Source organism: Pongo abelii, chromosome 19, assembly GCF_028885655.2.
Source record: "Pongo abelii isolate AG06213 chromosome 19, NHGRI_mPonAbe1-v2.0_pri, whole genome shotgun sequence".
Lineage (NCBI taxonomy): Eukaryota > Metazoa > Chordata > Mammalia > Primates > Hominidae > Pongo > Pongo abelii.
The window spans coordinates 69,882,152-69,898,056 of record NC_072004.2 but is presented as its reverse complement, the minus strand read 5'-3'; the positions used below and the strand labels follow the sequence as shown (position 1 = coordinate 69,898,056).

General features: G+C 57.3%; 1 protein-coding gene across 1 annotated transcript; it reads left to right on the top strand.

Moving 5' to 3' along the window:
• The first annotated feature begins 11,037 nt into the window (after positions 1 to 11,037).
• On the top strand, positions 11,038 to 15,177 carry NEUROD2 (neuronal differentiation 2). The gene is made up of 2 exons (XM_002827650.6): positions 11,038 to 11,230; positions 12,353 to 15,177. The coding sequence occupies exon 2, from the start codon at positions 12,358 to 12,360 to the stop codon at positions 13,504 to 13,506; it is 1,149 nt and encodes a 382-aa protein (XP_002827696.3). The 5' UTR covers positions 11,038 to 11,230; positions 12,353 to 12,357; the 3' UTR covers positions 13,507 to 15,177.
• Positions 15,178 to 15,905: the final 728 nt, after the last annotated feature.

The window sequence follows — 15,905 nt, the reverse complement described above, 5'->3', positions numbered from 1 at the left end:
CCTAGTTCAGCTCCTGGTCCCCGCCCAGGTTCTCTCCTTAGAAGCCACTCAGGAGGACACTGAGCCCCAGAGGGGGAGGCAGAAGCCACCACACGCCGGAGACGGCCCCTGCAGAACGTGAGGCCGCATCTCCAAGCCGGTCCAGGGCGCCAGTCCCCGCCGGGGTCAACGGCGATCCCCGCCGCTGCCCCTTCCCGCCGCCACTGGCCCTTTAAGAGCCTCTCCGCGCGCTGCCGTCCCGGATCAGCCAGAGAGACCATTAAAATTTTATGCAGAATGAAAATGGGCCAGGTCTCCAGCTTCCTCGCTCCCATCCAATGATTTATTACTCGCAAATACCACAGAACTAATTAGTATAGTAATTAATTAATACGCATTTGCATATTTGCATGTGCAATTAGTGCAGTGGAGTGATTACTGGGAGAATGAGGGGCCCCGATTGTCAGATGTGAGGGGGAAGTGGCCTGGAAAAGAGTTAGTGGGAATGAACTTTGTAGGGAGCGAGATGGCGGGGAGGGAGGGGAGGCAAGCGCGGGCGAGGCGGGGGGCACTGGGGCACCTCGCTGGGGCACAGGGCGGCCCCGCCCGGGAGCATGGGACAGGACTACCCTGCGGGCCCAGGACGCAGGTCCGGGGTCAAGACCCCGGCGCCCCCGCCCCGCCCTGCCCGCGGCCCCGCCCCGCCCCCGCCGCGTGGCATGGCTCCAAGCGCGCGCCTGATTGTTATGCATTGTGTTTCTTGTAGCGAACGGAGCCGGGCGGAATGGGGCTGGCACAAGCTGTTTCCCTGCCACGCGGCGGTGGCACCTTAAAGGGGCAGCGTCCCCTTCCCGCCGCCGCGGCCGGCCCGCCCGGCCCCCGCCGACCCCACCTCCGAGCCGGGGCGACCCGCTCCCCCAAGCCCGGCTCCCCCAAGCGGGAGGCCGCGGGGAGGCCGCCCGGGAGGGCGCGCGGTCCCAGGGGGCGCGGGGCACGTGCCGAGGGAGCCCGGCGGGCAGGAAGTCAGGGCTGCCAGCCGGGATTGGGCGGCTGGGGCACGCCGGGCGCCGTGCCAGGCGCGGGGCGGGGGTGGCGAGGAGAGAACCGGGAGCAAGCCAGGAGAAGGACAAGGAGGAGAAGGAGCGAGTGGCGGGGGCTCACCAGGCGCCAGGTGCTTGCTCCTAGGACGCCGCCGCTCCTCCTTGCAAAGATTTTGTGAGGCAGGGCTTCTTATTCCCATTTTACAGACAGGAGGGCAGACGGGGGCGGGGGCTGCAGGTAGCTGGTGAGCAAGTGGTGAAGCTGGGGCTCCTGAAGCTGGTCCGTCCATCCCCAAATGTTCAACGCGGTGCCAAGGGCCAGAGGTGGGAGCGCCATCAGGGGACATCAGGGAGGACTTCCTGGTGGAGGCAGCATCTCGCTGAGTCTGCAAGGGCTAGGAGGGCGTCTTCTGAAGAAGCTGAGGGAAGTGGTATACAGGGTGGAAAAACTCCATGGTTAATGTGACTGCTCCCTCTCTGTGTTTAGAAGCAGCCTCCACCCACCTACCCACCCATGAGCAGAACTTGATAGATCCAGGCCAGGGCATCATGGCTCCTGTGACTTCGTGACCTGGCCAGAGGGCAAACCCTGGGCACAAGTCCTTCCCAGGGCACCCTCCTTTCCCTCTCCGTTGCGGTGTCTGTTGGTCCTATGGTGTGGAGACCACAGCGGTTTCAGAGAAAGGGACACACTTTATAATAGTGAGTAAGAGCATGAGCCCTGGAGTCAAGCCAAACTTGGTTCAAATCCCAGCTCTGCCACTTTCTAGCTGTGTGACCTTGACACATCAGCCTTGACGGCAACCTCTCTGTGCTTCAGCAACCTGGTCTTTAAGTGGTGGTACTAGGAATCCCTCCCACAGATGTCAAGAATAAAATGATTCCTGTGAAGACCAGTGCCTGGCACAGATAGCTCTCACCATAGTCATTATTACATTATTAAGTATGTTATCACACAGAGTGCTGAGGCTCTGGGAACGAGAGGACCCCAAAGTGGCAACAGAGTCCTGGTTTCCAGTCCCAGCTCTGCCACTCACTTATTGTGTGACACAAGGCAGGTTTCTTCCCCTCTCTGTGGCTTCTTCATCTGTAAAATGGGGAGTGGGCCCATGAGACCCTACCTCTCTATTCCCTTCCCTCCCTGTGGACCCCAATTAAAAAGTCAGGCAGGGCACAGTGGTGTGGGCCTGTAGTCCCAGCTACTTGGGAGGCTCAGGTGGGAGGATTGCTTGAAGCCAGGTATTTGAGTCCAGCCTGAGCAACATAGCAAGACTCTTGTTTCTTAAAAAAAAACAAAAAATGGCTGGGCATCGTGGCTCACACCTGTAATCCCAGCACTTTGGGAGGCCAAAGTGGGTGGATCGCTTGAGGTCAGGAGTTTGAGACCTGCCCAGCCAAATGGTGAAACCCCATCTCTACTAAAATACAAAAATTAGCTGGGCATGGTGGCATGCGCCTGTAGTCCTAGCTACTAGGGAGGCTGAGGCCGGAGAATTGCTTGAACCGGGAGGCAGAGGTTGCAGTGAGCTGGGATGGCACCACTGCACTCCAGCCTGGGCCACAGAGCAAGACTCCGTCTCAAAAAAAAAAGGAAAGAAAGAAAGAAAGAAAGAAAGGGAAAGGAGAGGAGAGGAGAGGAGGGGAGGGGAGGGGAGAGGAGAGGAGAGGAGAGGAGAGGAAAGGAGAAAAGAAAGAATCTCCACCCTTCATGCCAGGCAATCCTTCCCAGGTCCACTCCTGGGGCTGACTCAAGAGATCTGTGGTTAAACTGTGACCTCCTGCCCTGACCGTGTCCTGCACACACCATACATTCTGCCCCAGTGACCCTTTGGGGCTGTCCTCCTGAGCACTAGCATCACCACTATGATGTGGGTCATCCGTGCCTACTGTCAGGCCCATATGTCCCCTGCACCCATGGGCTCAAGGGACGTTTCAGGGAATAGTCCAGCACCAAGCCCCTAAAATTCCCCAGCCCAGATCCCTGGCTCTGATTTCCAGGGGCAGAAACTGGGAAATGCCCAGGTCACAGGGAAGGTCACAACAGAGCCCGCCCTAAGGAAAGAGGGCCCAGGATGCAGCCTGGTCCTGTGCTGTCCCCACTGCCCTGCGCTGCAGCATCAGGGAGGAGTTCCCCAACCCCCATCCACCAGCACTTGGCCACCCAAGAGCGCACTTCATAACCTGCCGTCCTTTTGTTCCTCCCATCAGTGCTGAACTGCAGGTGACCAGGTGAACCCTGGCGCTAGTCCCACTTTACAGATGAGGAAGCAGGGGGTTACATGATCTGACCGGGGTCACGACACTGCTAACTCTGGGACAGTTGCCACCTTGAGCTCCCCGTTCCTCTGCCTTCCTGTGTGGACTCTGGGAGTGGGTTTGGGAGGGGCTGGAGCAAGACATATCAACTTCTCCATGGAAAACTCACAAGAGAAGCAGAACAAAGATATGGTGATGAAGAGAGCTGCAGGAACAAAATAAAAAAAATAACATTGGGCCAGGTGCAGGGCTCACGCCTGTAATCCCAGCACTTTGGGAGGCCGAGGTGGGCAGATCTCTTGAGGTCAGGAGTTCGAGACCAGCCTGGCCAATATGGTGAAACCCCATCTCTACCAAAAATACAAAAAGCAGCCAGGCGTGGTGGTGTGCGCCTACAGTCCCAGCTACTCAGGAGGCTGAGGTGGGAGGATTGCTTGAGCCCAGGAGGTGGAGGCTGCAGTGAGCCGAGACTGTGCCATTGCACCCCAGCCTGGGTGACAGAGTGAGACCCTGTCTCAAAAATAAACAAACAAACAAATAAACAAGAAAAAGAAAGGAAAAAAAAAAACACTGATTTTGCTTGAGGCAAAATCAGCCACCTCTGGAGAGCGCTGTTAGCTCATTTGAAGCTTATTAGCATGCCCATTTTACAGAGGGGAAAACTGACATTCCATGTCAGTGCTGATATTGGTGGGGAAGCTGAAGAGAAAAGAGGGAAGATTTTGAGGAGGGACTTCCTGTGGGTAGAGGTCCTGTGCTGGCTTGCAGCCTTCCATTTTGGGGGCAGAAGAACTGACACCACCACCCTCCCAACAGGGACAGGACAGGTCTTGGTGCCACAGCTATATATTGAGGATATTCTGTGTGCCAGGCTCTGGGTCCAGTTCCTGCCTTCGTGAAATGTGCTGCCCAGAGCGGCTTCCTGGAGGAGGTGATACTTAGGCTTAAGGGGTGAGGAAGCTGGACTGGACACCTCAGGAAGAGAGAACAGCCTGAACAAAGATTACTAGGCATGAGGCTTGTAAAACCAGAAATAGTTGGAGCTGCTGAGGGCACAGATAAAAGCAGCAGCCAAATCAGGGGTGTCCCTAAAGAGCATGGCCTCATCTTAGGGACACTAGGAGCCATGGAAGGCACCAGAGAAGGCAAATACCATGTTTGGATTTGCATTTTGGATAGGATGTGCAGGGTGGGTAGCCTTGGTCCCATGAGGTAAGCCAGAGGAGCAAGGGCCCTTAAGAAGTCAGGGCCAGCTGGGCGCAGTGGCTCACGCCTGTAATCCCAGCACTTTGGGAGGCCAAGGCGGGCGGACCTCCTGAGGGTGGGAGTTCGAGATCAGCCTGACCAACATGGAGAAACACCATCTCCACTAAAAATACAAAAAATTAGCTGCATGCCTGTAATTGCAGCTACTCGGCAGGCTGAGGCAGGAGAATCACTTGAACCCAGGAGGCGGAGGTTGCAGTGAGCCGAGATCGCGCCATTGCACTCCAGCCTGGGCAACAAGAGTGAAACTCCATCTCAAAAAAAAAAAAAAAAAAAAAGACGTCAGGGCCAACTTCCCGGAGGAGGAGGGCCTGGGCCAGGCCCATAAGGCCGAAGGGTCCTGAGATACTGGAGGGCAGCATCAGCAGAGATGCAGCAGCAGGAGTGGGACGCAGCTGTGTCCCTGGACCTCATCTCTCCTCAGAGTGCCCCATGCAGGGCAAGAGTGTGGTGGGGTAAGAAGGAGGGGGCTCTGAGCCTGCTGAAAGGTGAAGGTGTGGGGACCAAGCAGGGGTCCACAGCAGGGCAGGCCCTGTGGCCTCAGGATCGTGACCTGGTACCAGAGAGCAAGAGTCTGGCAGTCCCAGGCTCAGCCTCCTCGCCCTACTGTGGGGGGAATCTGTGACCCCGCATCCCAAGTCTACCTCCTCAGACTGCAATTTGTGCAAAAGGCAAGGGAAGAGGCTGAGGACTCTGGGCTTGACCGGGACCCTCAGCCTTTCTGCTTTAGGAGAGTCTCAGGAGAAAGGTTCCAGGACCCAAAGTCTCTGGCCCAGCTGGGCATTAATGCAACAAGCATTTATTAAGCACCAACTCAGTGAGAGCTATGTGCGTGGCACCAGGCAGGTCGAATCAGCCCCAGGCGTGGACCTGGGAAGGATTGCCTGGCATAAAGGGTGCAGACTCTTTCTTGGGCTTTTTTTTTTTTTTTTTTTTTTTTTTAAGGGACAGGAGTCTCACTATGTTGCCCAGCATGAAGCATGAGACTAAAGAGATACAGAACAAGTCATCACCAGGGTCTAGGCAAGGAGACAGGTGGGTAAATGGGTCCTTCTAACAAAGGGTGTTAAGCTCCCCTGCCTGGGGAGGTCAGGGAAGGCTCCCAGGAGGAGGTGTCCAGGAAGCATCTTAGTGAGGAATGAGAATGCGTTTGACCAAAGGGAAACTCAGAGACCAGCGCCCATCAGGGAAAGAGCTCTTTTCAGAAAAAAACAGGGTTCAGAGGCCAGAAGTCAAAGGTTACGGGAGCAAAGGTCACGCCACCTTTAGAGCAAGGAAACAATCCGAAGGGGGCTGGCTTTGGTGCAGGACTGGTGGGTCTCCTCTATCCATCCTTTGTCCCTGATTGGGGGTGGGACAGGGGGACAAGGATGCAACAGAGGTCTGACCTCGGTCTCTCAGCATCAGGCTTGTCCCATCCATCTTTGGGTGGGGTCTAGGCCCACAGTGGGAGCCCAGGGAGCAGGCGGAGGAAGTTGAAGAGAATCCTGGCAGTGAGTGGAGGTCAGCACAGGAGGTCAGCATGGAGGAGAGGGCTACACCTCACTGGCCCTGCCCTCCCCTCCCCCATGGCACCACAAGACACGCAGCCGCATATCACCCGTGCCAGCCCTCACCTCCCGGCAACGTCGCCGCATTCTCAGCCACGCCATCTGGCGTGCCCGCCGCTCCCCGGCATACTGCGGCGGGCGGGGAGGAGGGGGCAGTGGGGCAGGTGCCCACCCCAGAGCCAGGAAGAAGCTGCAGGTCCCCCTCCCCCAGCATCCTTTGGACTTGATGTGGGGCAGGGGCTGGGTAGGGAGGTGGCAGGTGCTCTGATGCTTCAGGAGGAATCGAGCATCCTGAACTGCTGGAACACTGCTGGGCAGTGCCAGCCTGCCCCCTCCCTTTCCTCCTCCCCCCATAGCACGGCTAATGGCAGGAACACAGGTCCCTCAAGGATCTCCAAATTCCTGCCCTTCCGCTCAAATCTGAGGAGGGGGGTGAGAAGACAGGTGGCCCCCTCCCTCCCCGTGCTCCCAAGCTCGCTGGGTTCTCACCTGCGGCCCCACTCAGCCCAGGGAGGCCCCAGGAGGTAAATAGATGTGTGGCTGAGGCCAGGGGCTGGACACCTGGGTTTGATCCACCTGCCGCTCCCCTCCCTGCCTGGAGCTTTGGTGGGAAATCAAGTCTCCTTCAGCACATTTGCCCCCACCAATCTTATTCAGGGGGTGGTGACTGGCTAGCTGTCCTTCTGGGTGTCAGAATGGAGTGGAGCAGTTAAAGATTTACGTATGTATTTTGGTGTAGCGGGGGTATAACAAGAGCAGTTTCTAGAACACTCTTCCTGTCCCCTGAGCAAGAGTCCCCCAGACTGCTCAGGTATGACCTCCCACCTCCCCCCACACACACTCTGCCCCCCTCACCCCTGCCCCCAGGACCTGAGCCTGTACAAAATGGCCGCCACCCCTCTGAGGCAGCCATTTTAGGTGCCCAGACTGTGGCCTCCCTTGGGATGGGGCTATGTCTCCATGGGAACTTCAGGCCCCCCAGCTCCCAGCTCCTTCCAAGAGGAGTGGGCAGCAGCAATGGGGGCCTTCCAGGCCTGGCTGAGGTGCCCATCACTCCCTTTTTTCTCTCAGAGACCTGGAGGGGAGCAGGCCCCTCACCAACTCCCTTCCCCCAATGCCAGGGGGAGGAACAGATGGCATCTCTGGGTGTCCTTCTCCTTCCGTCTCCTTCCTTCCATTTCTGGCTCTTTCTGTCTCTCCGTCACTGCATCTCTGCATCTCTGGTGCACAGAGAGGCGCGCGTATGTCCCTGCGTGTTCATGCTTGCTTGTGTGTATGTGAACACACGTGTTGTGCCTCTTTCAAGCCCATGTCTGAAGCAGGCCCATCCCACACCTCCCTCTGTTCCAATTTTCCCCTGGTTTTTATTGTATCTTCTAAAAAAAAGTTGAAATGTGTCGAGTGAGAAAAACTTGTTCCATTTTTCTGAAGGAAGAAAAGACAGGGGCAGAGACAGAGCAAAAGGGATGAAGTCCCCAGGTGCACACCCCCCACCTCAGGCCTCCTTCTCTGGGTGACTGAGGGGAGCTTCTCAGACCCAGAGAGTTGAGGTCATTCCTGACAGGTGGCTGGAAGGGTGGCAGGAACCCCCCAACCAAGGGCTCCCCTATCCTGAACAAGTTTTTGCCTCCTGCCTGTGAGACCCCTGATGGGTTTAACCCAGCCCTCAGGGTCTACGGGAGAAGGCAGGGAGAGAGAACTTTCTCCCCTAAGGAAGCATTTATTCACTTATTCATCCATTCACTCGCCCATCAATTCAACAAAAATTCAATTTCTATATAGACCAAGCATTCTGAATGTGTGTGGGGAGGGGTATGAGCAAAAAAATTAATATTGTAAAGCATTTTACAGTTCCCAAGGTGTTTTAAGTAAGAGCTGGCATTTATTGGAGGCTCATTCATGGCATGGATTATCCCATTTAGTATTAACAACAGCCCTATGAAAGTGCAGCATCATTTATCCCATTTAGTATTAACAACAGCCCTATGAAAGTGCAGCATCATTTATCCCATTTTACAGACGAGGAAATCAAGACCAAGAGATGTTGTATAACTTGCTCAAAGCATTCAGCATTTTTTTTTTTGTTTTTGAGACAAGGTCTGGCTCTATCACCCAGGCTGGAGTGCAGTGGCGTGATCACAGCTCTCTGCAACCTCTGCCTCCTGGTCTCAAGCGATCCCCTCACCTCAGCCTCCCGAGTAGCTGGAACTACAGGCATGCGCCGCCATGCCTGGCTAATTTTTATATTTTAGGCAGAGGCAGGGTTTCACAATGCTGCCCAGGCTGGTCTCAAACTTGTGAGCCGAAGGGATCTGCTGGCCTCAGCCTCCCAAACTGCTGGTATTACAGGTGTGAGCCACCATGCCGGGCCCCGCATTTTTTTTTTTTTTTTTGAGACGGAGTCTCACTCTGTCACCCAGGCTGGAGTGCAGTGGCGCGATCTCAGCTCACTGCAAGCTCCGCCTCCCATGTTCACACCATTCTCCTGCCTCAGCCTCCTGAGTAGCTGGGACTACAGGCGCCCGCCACCATGCTCTGCTAATTTTTTGTATTTTTGATAGAGACGGGTTTTCACCGTGTTAGCCAGGATGGTCTCGATCTCCTGACCTCGTGATCCACCCGCCTCGGCCTCCCAAAGTGCTGGGATTACAGGCGTGAGCCACCATGCCTGGCTGGGCCCAACATTTTTTTAAGTTGGTAATGGGGTTGGCCAGGAATCAGAAGCCCAGAGTATGGGCATGTAATTGAAATACCACAGAGCCAGGAGACTCCAGGAAAAATGCTACTAGTCAGGATTGAGGACCCTGCTTCAGTAAAGGGATTGCAAAGCCTTCGAGGCTGTGCCCAAACTTGTTGGAGGCTGGCCAGCACTCCTGAGTCTCTGCCCTACCTGAAGCCCATCCTTTGGCCTCTTTCTCTGCCATGCCCAGAATCTCCCCCCCACAACTATCTGCCAGAGATGGGATTCGCCTTGAAGACCCAGGATTCGTGAATGAAGGGAAGCATGGTAGGCTTATTTTTAGAGACCACTGAGGCAGATTGCGGGCTTATAAGTGGAGTACTGGCCTGTGGGTCAAGTGCCTGAATTCTAGGCCCAGTTCTGTGTTTCCCCTATGTGTTCCTAGGCAGGTCAGTTTCCCTCCATGGGCCTCTGTAAGAGGAGGAGTTGGAGAGGTAAATTCTCAGGCTACTTTCAACTCCCAGCCAAGTGACTCGAGAGTCCCAGGCAGCACCAGCACCCCTATCTCCAAGGCCTCCTGATGTGTGTCTCTATTTAGAACTTAATCCAACCTACCCAACATCAGATCAGTGTCTTACCAGCCCAAGGTCCCTGGGGAGCCTCCTAGAGGGAGAGAGCCCTGCCCACCCAGATTGAGGGTAAAGACCTCCCCGTGCTAATTTTTGTACCACCACAGTGCTTGGTACATGGTAGACATCAAAATGTGTGTGCTGAAAGTATAATTGAAGTTGTGTACATATGTCAGCCAGAGTGTCTGGAGGGGCAGAAATGTGGGTCTAAAACATACAAATGCTCCAAATGTGGTGTGGGCAAGGGTCTGTCTACACCAGGCTGTGATTACCTGCTCACATACATGTGTCTATCTGAGTAGGGGTATGTTATCTATTTTTCTACACCACAGGGTGAGGAACAGGTATATGTGCGCATGTGTATGCATCTGTGTGTGTGTATGTGTGTGTGCATGAGTGTGTATGTGTGTATGTTTGTGTCCAAAGCCACCTCTTCAACCTGTGCCATTTGTATCTGTGTCTGGCCCAATGAGAGTGTTGAAAGGTGAGCCACAAGATAAAACAGCAACTTCCTACCTTCCTTATCAAGACAGCTGTCTGACCTACCTCCCCTTGGCCACTCTTGGGATTACTGGGGTTGGCTTCAGTATTTTCAGATTTTTCAGAAGGGGAGGAGAACGCTTGAGTCTCATCCAGGAACTTAGGCAGTTCTCAGCACTGCCTGCTCCTCCTCCCTCAAATAACCAAGTCTGAAGACCAGGAGAGAAAGCCGTTGGTGGACTGGTCACCTGTCTGGCAGTGGGAGGAGGAGAGTGAGAGGTTTCTAGGTTAGGAATCCAGACTTAGACCCTCCCCTCCACCCCCAGATGGGTGGTGCACAGGCTCATCTCGCGGCCCCTCCCCACTCCACCCTAACATGGATACACCCCCAACAACCAAGGAAAGATCTCCCATCGGCTGACTCCACAGATACACACATGTCCCCACAGACACACACACGCCCATGCAGAGGCACAGACATCCAGGCACATCTTTCCCTTTCTCTGTCTTTCCCTTGGTTTGAATTTCGTTTAGCCACATATGTTGTGTGTGCGTGAGGGTGGGTGGGGGAGGGGCAGACAGGGAGGAGGGATGGCATGGTGCCAACATCTACCTATGGGGCTCAGGCCAGGGACACCCCTTACAGCCATCCCGGGAGGGGGCCTCAGCTGTCCCTTTGTGGCCAAGGGGACCCTCCTGCGGAGTGGGGGCAAGCACAGAGGTCCCTTCTCCCCAACCCAGGGTCTGGTCCCTGACCCACCTTGGGGGCCTGCAGAGGAGGAAATAGACAGAGCGGGACCCTGAGGGAGCATAGAATTGGCCACCACGAGCCCCCAGTGCCCAGCCTTGCCACCCCATTGTTCCCGTGTGGGGGGCTCTATATACAGGGGGGCAACTCCTCCCACCTTCCTCTCAATCCCTGCTTTCCCTGCGTTGGGCGGGGAGGGGAGGGCGGCAGAAATATTTATTTATTTCCTTTATTTATTTAATTTTTTTTTTTTTTTTGGAGTAGAGAGTGACAGATGGCGGCGGGTCCCGGGGGAGCCGGCTCTCCCCCAGTGCAGACGCATGCCAATCACCGTCTCTCATGTGATAGCTGCTGCCCGTGACGTGCCAAGCCCATATGGCCTGGCATAGAGGCTGGTACCCCGCCTGGTAGAGATGCCACACTCGCTCCGCGGTTCGCATGGCGCTCTGAAGACGCCGGCGCCCGCCGCCTTGAGGAGCCGCTGCCCCCGCTCCCTGAAGATGGGGGAACAATGAAATAAGCGAGAAGATCCCTCTTCTCCCCCCTCTCTCTCTTGCCCCCTCCCCCCCTCCCCTCCCCTCTCCCCTTGACTCCTCTCCGAGGTAAGTTGTCCGAAAGGGAGCTAGATCTGACCCGCCGGTTGGGAGGGGGGGCGACAGCTTCGGCCGACAGGAGGGTCCTCAAATACCTCCTTCCTGGGATGATGCCCCCCTCATTGGGTGGGCATCGGAGGCGCCCCAGGTTCTCTCTCCCTTAGGGGCTGCAGCCCAGGGGGCTGCAGAGGAGGTTTCTCTGCCTGCGATGGGCTCGGTGGGGGGGAAGGCAGGATCACGGAGGGGGATATGCGAAGAGGCCGAGACGGAGGACCCCTCCATGATTGTCCCAAAAAGCCTGCCACCTTTCCCCACCACCGAAAAAAGGGAAGCAAACAAACAAATTTGGATTTTTCCCCCTTCAATCCCAAAATACAACGAGATCTGAAGAGCCTTGTGGGAGGGAGGCAGCTTGAAGGGGGAAGGGGGTCCCTGACCGCAGAGGGGACGGACTGGGCTCGCTTCTCTCAGTCTCCTCCCCACGCCCCGCTGCTTCAGTCCTCGCCGCCCAGAGCCGGCTCCGGGAGCTGGGGACGCATCGGCTAGAGGAGACGATCCTCCCGCCTCTGGAATTGGGGGTGCGGGGGTGGGGGCCGAGCAAGGGGCGGCGCGCAGCCAAGTTGCAAATTGGATTAGGGAGCGTGGGGGTGACAGCCACAGGAGGGGTGAGGGAGCTGGGCCGGGGGGCCCGGGCCGCGAGAGCGCGGAGCGGGGCAGCTGTCCCCACCGGCGGCCGACCAGCCTCTCTCCACCGCCAGGAGAGAACGGGCTTTCAGGGCGAGCGCGCCGCCTCCCCTGGCAAAGATATCTGGTCCCTAAAACCCCCACCCTGTCCCCGCCCTGACCCTGAGAAGAAGCAGGCGCGGGGAGCAGCCCCCCATTCAAGCGAGGGGCGGAGCCGGGGCCCAGCGCCGGGGAGAGGGCCTGGGCCGAGATCCCAGGCCGGCAGCCGGGTAGGGCTGGGCCGGCTCTGGGCGGGGCAGGCGGCGGAGGTGGGCATCCAGGGTAGCCTAGGCAGGAGCCCGCACGAGACTCGGGGGTGGAGGAGGGTTGTGGGGGGGCGTCGTGACCCCAGCGCGCCCCTCACTTTGTGCTGTCTGTCTCCCCTTCCCGCCCGCGGGGCGCCCTCAGGCACCATGCTGACCCGCCTGTTCAGCGAGCCCGGCCTTCTCTCGGACGTGCCCAAGTTCGCCAGCTGGGGCGACGGCGAAGACGACGAACCGAGGAGCGACAAGGGCGACGCGCCGCCACCGCCACCGCCTGCGCCCGGGCCGGGGGCTCCGGGGCCAGCCCGGGCGGCCAAGCCAGTCCCTCTCCGTGGAGAAGAGGGGCCGGAGGCCACGTTGGCCGAGGTCAAGGAGGAAGGCGAGCTGGGGGGAGAGGAGGAGGAGGAAGAGGAGGAGGAAGAAGGACTGGACGAGGCGGAGGGCGAGCGGCCCAAGAAGCGCGGGCCCAAGAAGCGCAAGATGACCAAGGCGCGCTTGGAGCGCTCCAAGCTTCGGCGGCAGAAGGCGAACGCGCGGGAGCGCAACCGCATGCACGACCTGAACGCAGCCCTGGACAACCTGCGCAAGGTGGTGCCCTGCTACTCCAAGACGCAGAAGCTGTCCAAGATCGAGACGCTGCGCCTAGCCAAGAACTACATCTGGGCGCTCTCGGAGATCCTGCGCTCCGGCAAGCGGCCAGACCTAGTGTCCTACGTGCAGACTCTGTGCAAGGGTCTGTCGCAGCCCACCACCAATCTGGTGGCCGGCTGTCTGCAGCTCAACTCTCGCAACTTCCTCACGGAGCAAGGCGCCGACGGTGCCGGCCGCTTCCACGGCTCGGGCGGCCCGTTCGCCATGCACCCCTACCCGTACCCGTGCTCGCGCCTGGCGGGCGCACAGTGCCAGGCGGCCGGCGGCCTGGGCGGCGGCGCGGCGCACGCCCTGCGGACCCACGGCTACTGCGCCGCCTACGAGACGCTGTATGCGGCGGCAGGTGGTGGCGGCGCGAGCCCGGACTACAACAGCTCCGAGTACGAGGGCCCGCTCAGCCCCCCGCTCTGTCTCAATGGCAACTTCTCACTCAAGCAGGACTCCTCGCCCGACCACGAAAAAAGCTACCACTACTCTATGCACTACTCGGCGCTGCCCGGCTCGCGGCCCACCGGCCACGGGCTAGTCTTCGGCTCGTCGGCTGTGCGCGGGGGCGTCCACTCGGAGAATCTCTTGTCTTACGATATGCACCTTCACCACGACCGGGGCCCCATGTACGAGGAGCTCAATGCGTTTTTTCATAACTGAGACTTCGCGCCGGCTCCCTTCTTTTTCTTTTGCCTTTGCCCGCCCCCCTGTTCCCAGCCCCCAGAGCGCAGGGACACCCCCACCTACCACGGCCCCGGGCGCGGGGAGCGGGCCACCGGTCCTGCCGCTCTCCTGGGGCAGCGCAGTCCTGTTACCTGTGGGTGGCCCGTCCCAGGGGCCTCGCTTCCCCCAGGGGACTCGCCTTCTCTCTCCCCAAGGGGTTCCCTCCTCCTCTCTCCCAAGGAGTGCTTCTCCAGGGACCTCTCTCCGGGCGCTCCCTGGAGACACCCCTCCCCCATTCCCAATATCTTCGCTGAGATTTCCTCCTCCCCCTCCTCCCTGCAGGCCCAAGGCGTTGGTAAAGGGGCAGCTGAGCAGTGGAACGCGTTTCCCCCTCTCATTATTATTTTAAAAACAGACACCCAGCTGCCGAGGCAAAAAGGAGCCAGGCGCTCCCTCTTTCCCGAAGAGGGTAGAAGTCAGGGCGCCGGAGCCCGGGCCTGGAACACCCTCACCCCCAACCTCCAGTCTCCGCGTTTTGCGATTTTAATTTTGGCGGGAGGGGAAGTGGATTGAGAGGAAAGAGAGAGGCCAAGACAATTTGTAACTAGAATCCGTTTTTCCCTTTTCCTTTTTTTAAACAAACATACAAAAAAAAAAAAAAAAAAAAAAAAAAAAAGCTAAGAGGCGACGGAAGCCGAACGCAGAGTCCGGATTGGAGAGAAAACGCAGTAAGGACTTTTAGAAGCAATAAAAGGCAAAAAAAACAAAAAACAAAAAAACAAACAAAAAAAAAACCACTACTACCAATAATCAAAGACACAAATATCTATGCAAGGAGGCTCCACTGAGCCTCGCGGCCCGGCCCGGCCCCGGGATGCCCCGCCCGGCCCGCGGGCCGCCCCGCCCGAGCGCGGATCTGTGCACTTTGGTGAAGTGGGGGCCCGCGCCGCCCCCTCCCCCTCCCCAGGTTCTTACAATCAGTGACTCGGAGATTTGGGGCCCCAGTGCCACTGCCCTCCCCCGCCCCGTCCCCGTTGTGCGTCATGCTGTTTTTTAAAAACCTGTTTCCAAATTTGTATGGAATGGCAAACTGTTGGGGGGTCGGTTTGGGGAGGGAGGGTTTGCATGAAAGACACGCACACCACACCGCACGCACAAGCAGGCCCGGCGCCGGCGTCCGGGGGGAAGAAGGAGGTGAGCTCGCCGGCTCCTCCTCCCCGTGGGCACTTCTGTCCCCTCCTGGGGTGAGGGGTGGGGATGGAGACCTGGGGGCAGCCCCACCCCTGCCCGGACTGTGCCTCGGTGGGTGCCAGGCGCCCGGCGATTTCCGGTGTCTGGAGAGAGTATTTTTTGGTCCAAGGAGTCCTCCTGGCTTTAGCTGGTGGGTGGGCGGGGAGAGGTCTGAGGGCTCCTACTGGAGGTTCCCCCAAAAAGGGGCAAAAGGAGACCCTCTGCCCACCGAAGGCAGGGGATCAGGCATCCAAATACACGATGCAAAAATGCAAACCCACAGGCGACACACCCACACACTCACCCACACACACGCAATTTTACCTTCCTCTTGTAGCGAAGATGAAACTCCTGTCGGACACCCGAAGTGCATTGCGTGTTTCTGTTCAGTTTAATGACGATTAATAAATATTTATGTAAATGAGATGCAAAGCCGGACCGGTTTCTCACGGTGGCCTCATTTCATTGAGGGGGGAGAGAAGGTTAGAGCTAGGGCTGGGGTGATGAAGGCAGTGTCAAGTGACTGTGCAGAGGCCAAACAGAGGGACCCTGGACATTCTTGGGTAGGATTCTCTCCCTAACCACCCCCCATACACCCAACTGGGCTTATGCTAGCTACCCCTCCCAGAGCCAACCCAGGCTTGCACCTTCCCAGCACTAAAGCACTGATATCCTTACACTCCTTCATTCCCGAACATGCACAGGCACCTCCCTTGAAAACAAAATACCTTTTCATCACTGAAAAATGATCAAGTTGGGAACAGCCGGTCATTTTACAACTCTCTGCCCACTGTTGCAAAAAAGCAAGTGGGCAGAGACAAAGAGACAACCATTTGAATCAGACAGGGGTATTTTTAAACCAAAAAAAAAAAAAAAATTATAAGGTCATGAAGATGAAATATTAATGAGGGAGGCCCCTTTTTCATCTTAAAATTGTGTTTCGGTGGACTCAGGGGAATCGGCCATTTTGGTCTCAGGAATGTTGACATTTTTAGGGGTGTGGACAAGGTTGGAGGAACACCCCTAGAGGTCTGTGAGGTGGCTGAGTCTGGGCGCTCACCCAGTAGAGAGGAGCCTAACCATGTACTCCCTGGGACAGGGCAGCAGGCGCCCACCCGGTCCAAATCTGGGCTGATTTCTTCCTGCCTGGTACTGTTCTGAACAGA

Coding starts and splice junctions, on each gene's coding strand:
- NEUROD2 (XM_002827650.6), top strand. CDS start 12,358: ATGCTGACCCGCCTGTTCAGCGAGCCCGGCCTTCTCTCGGACGTGCCC.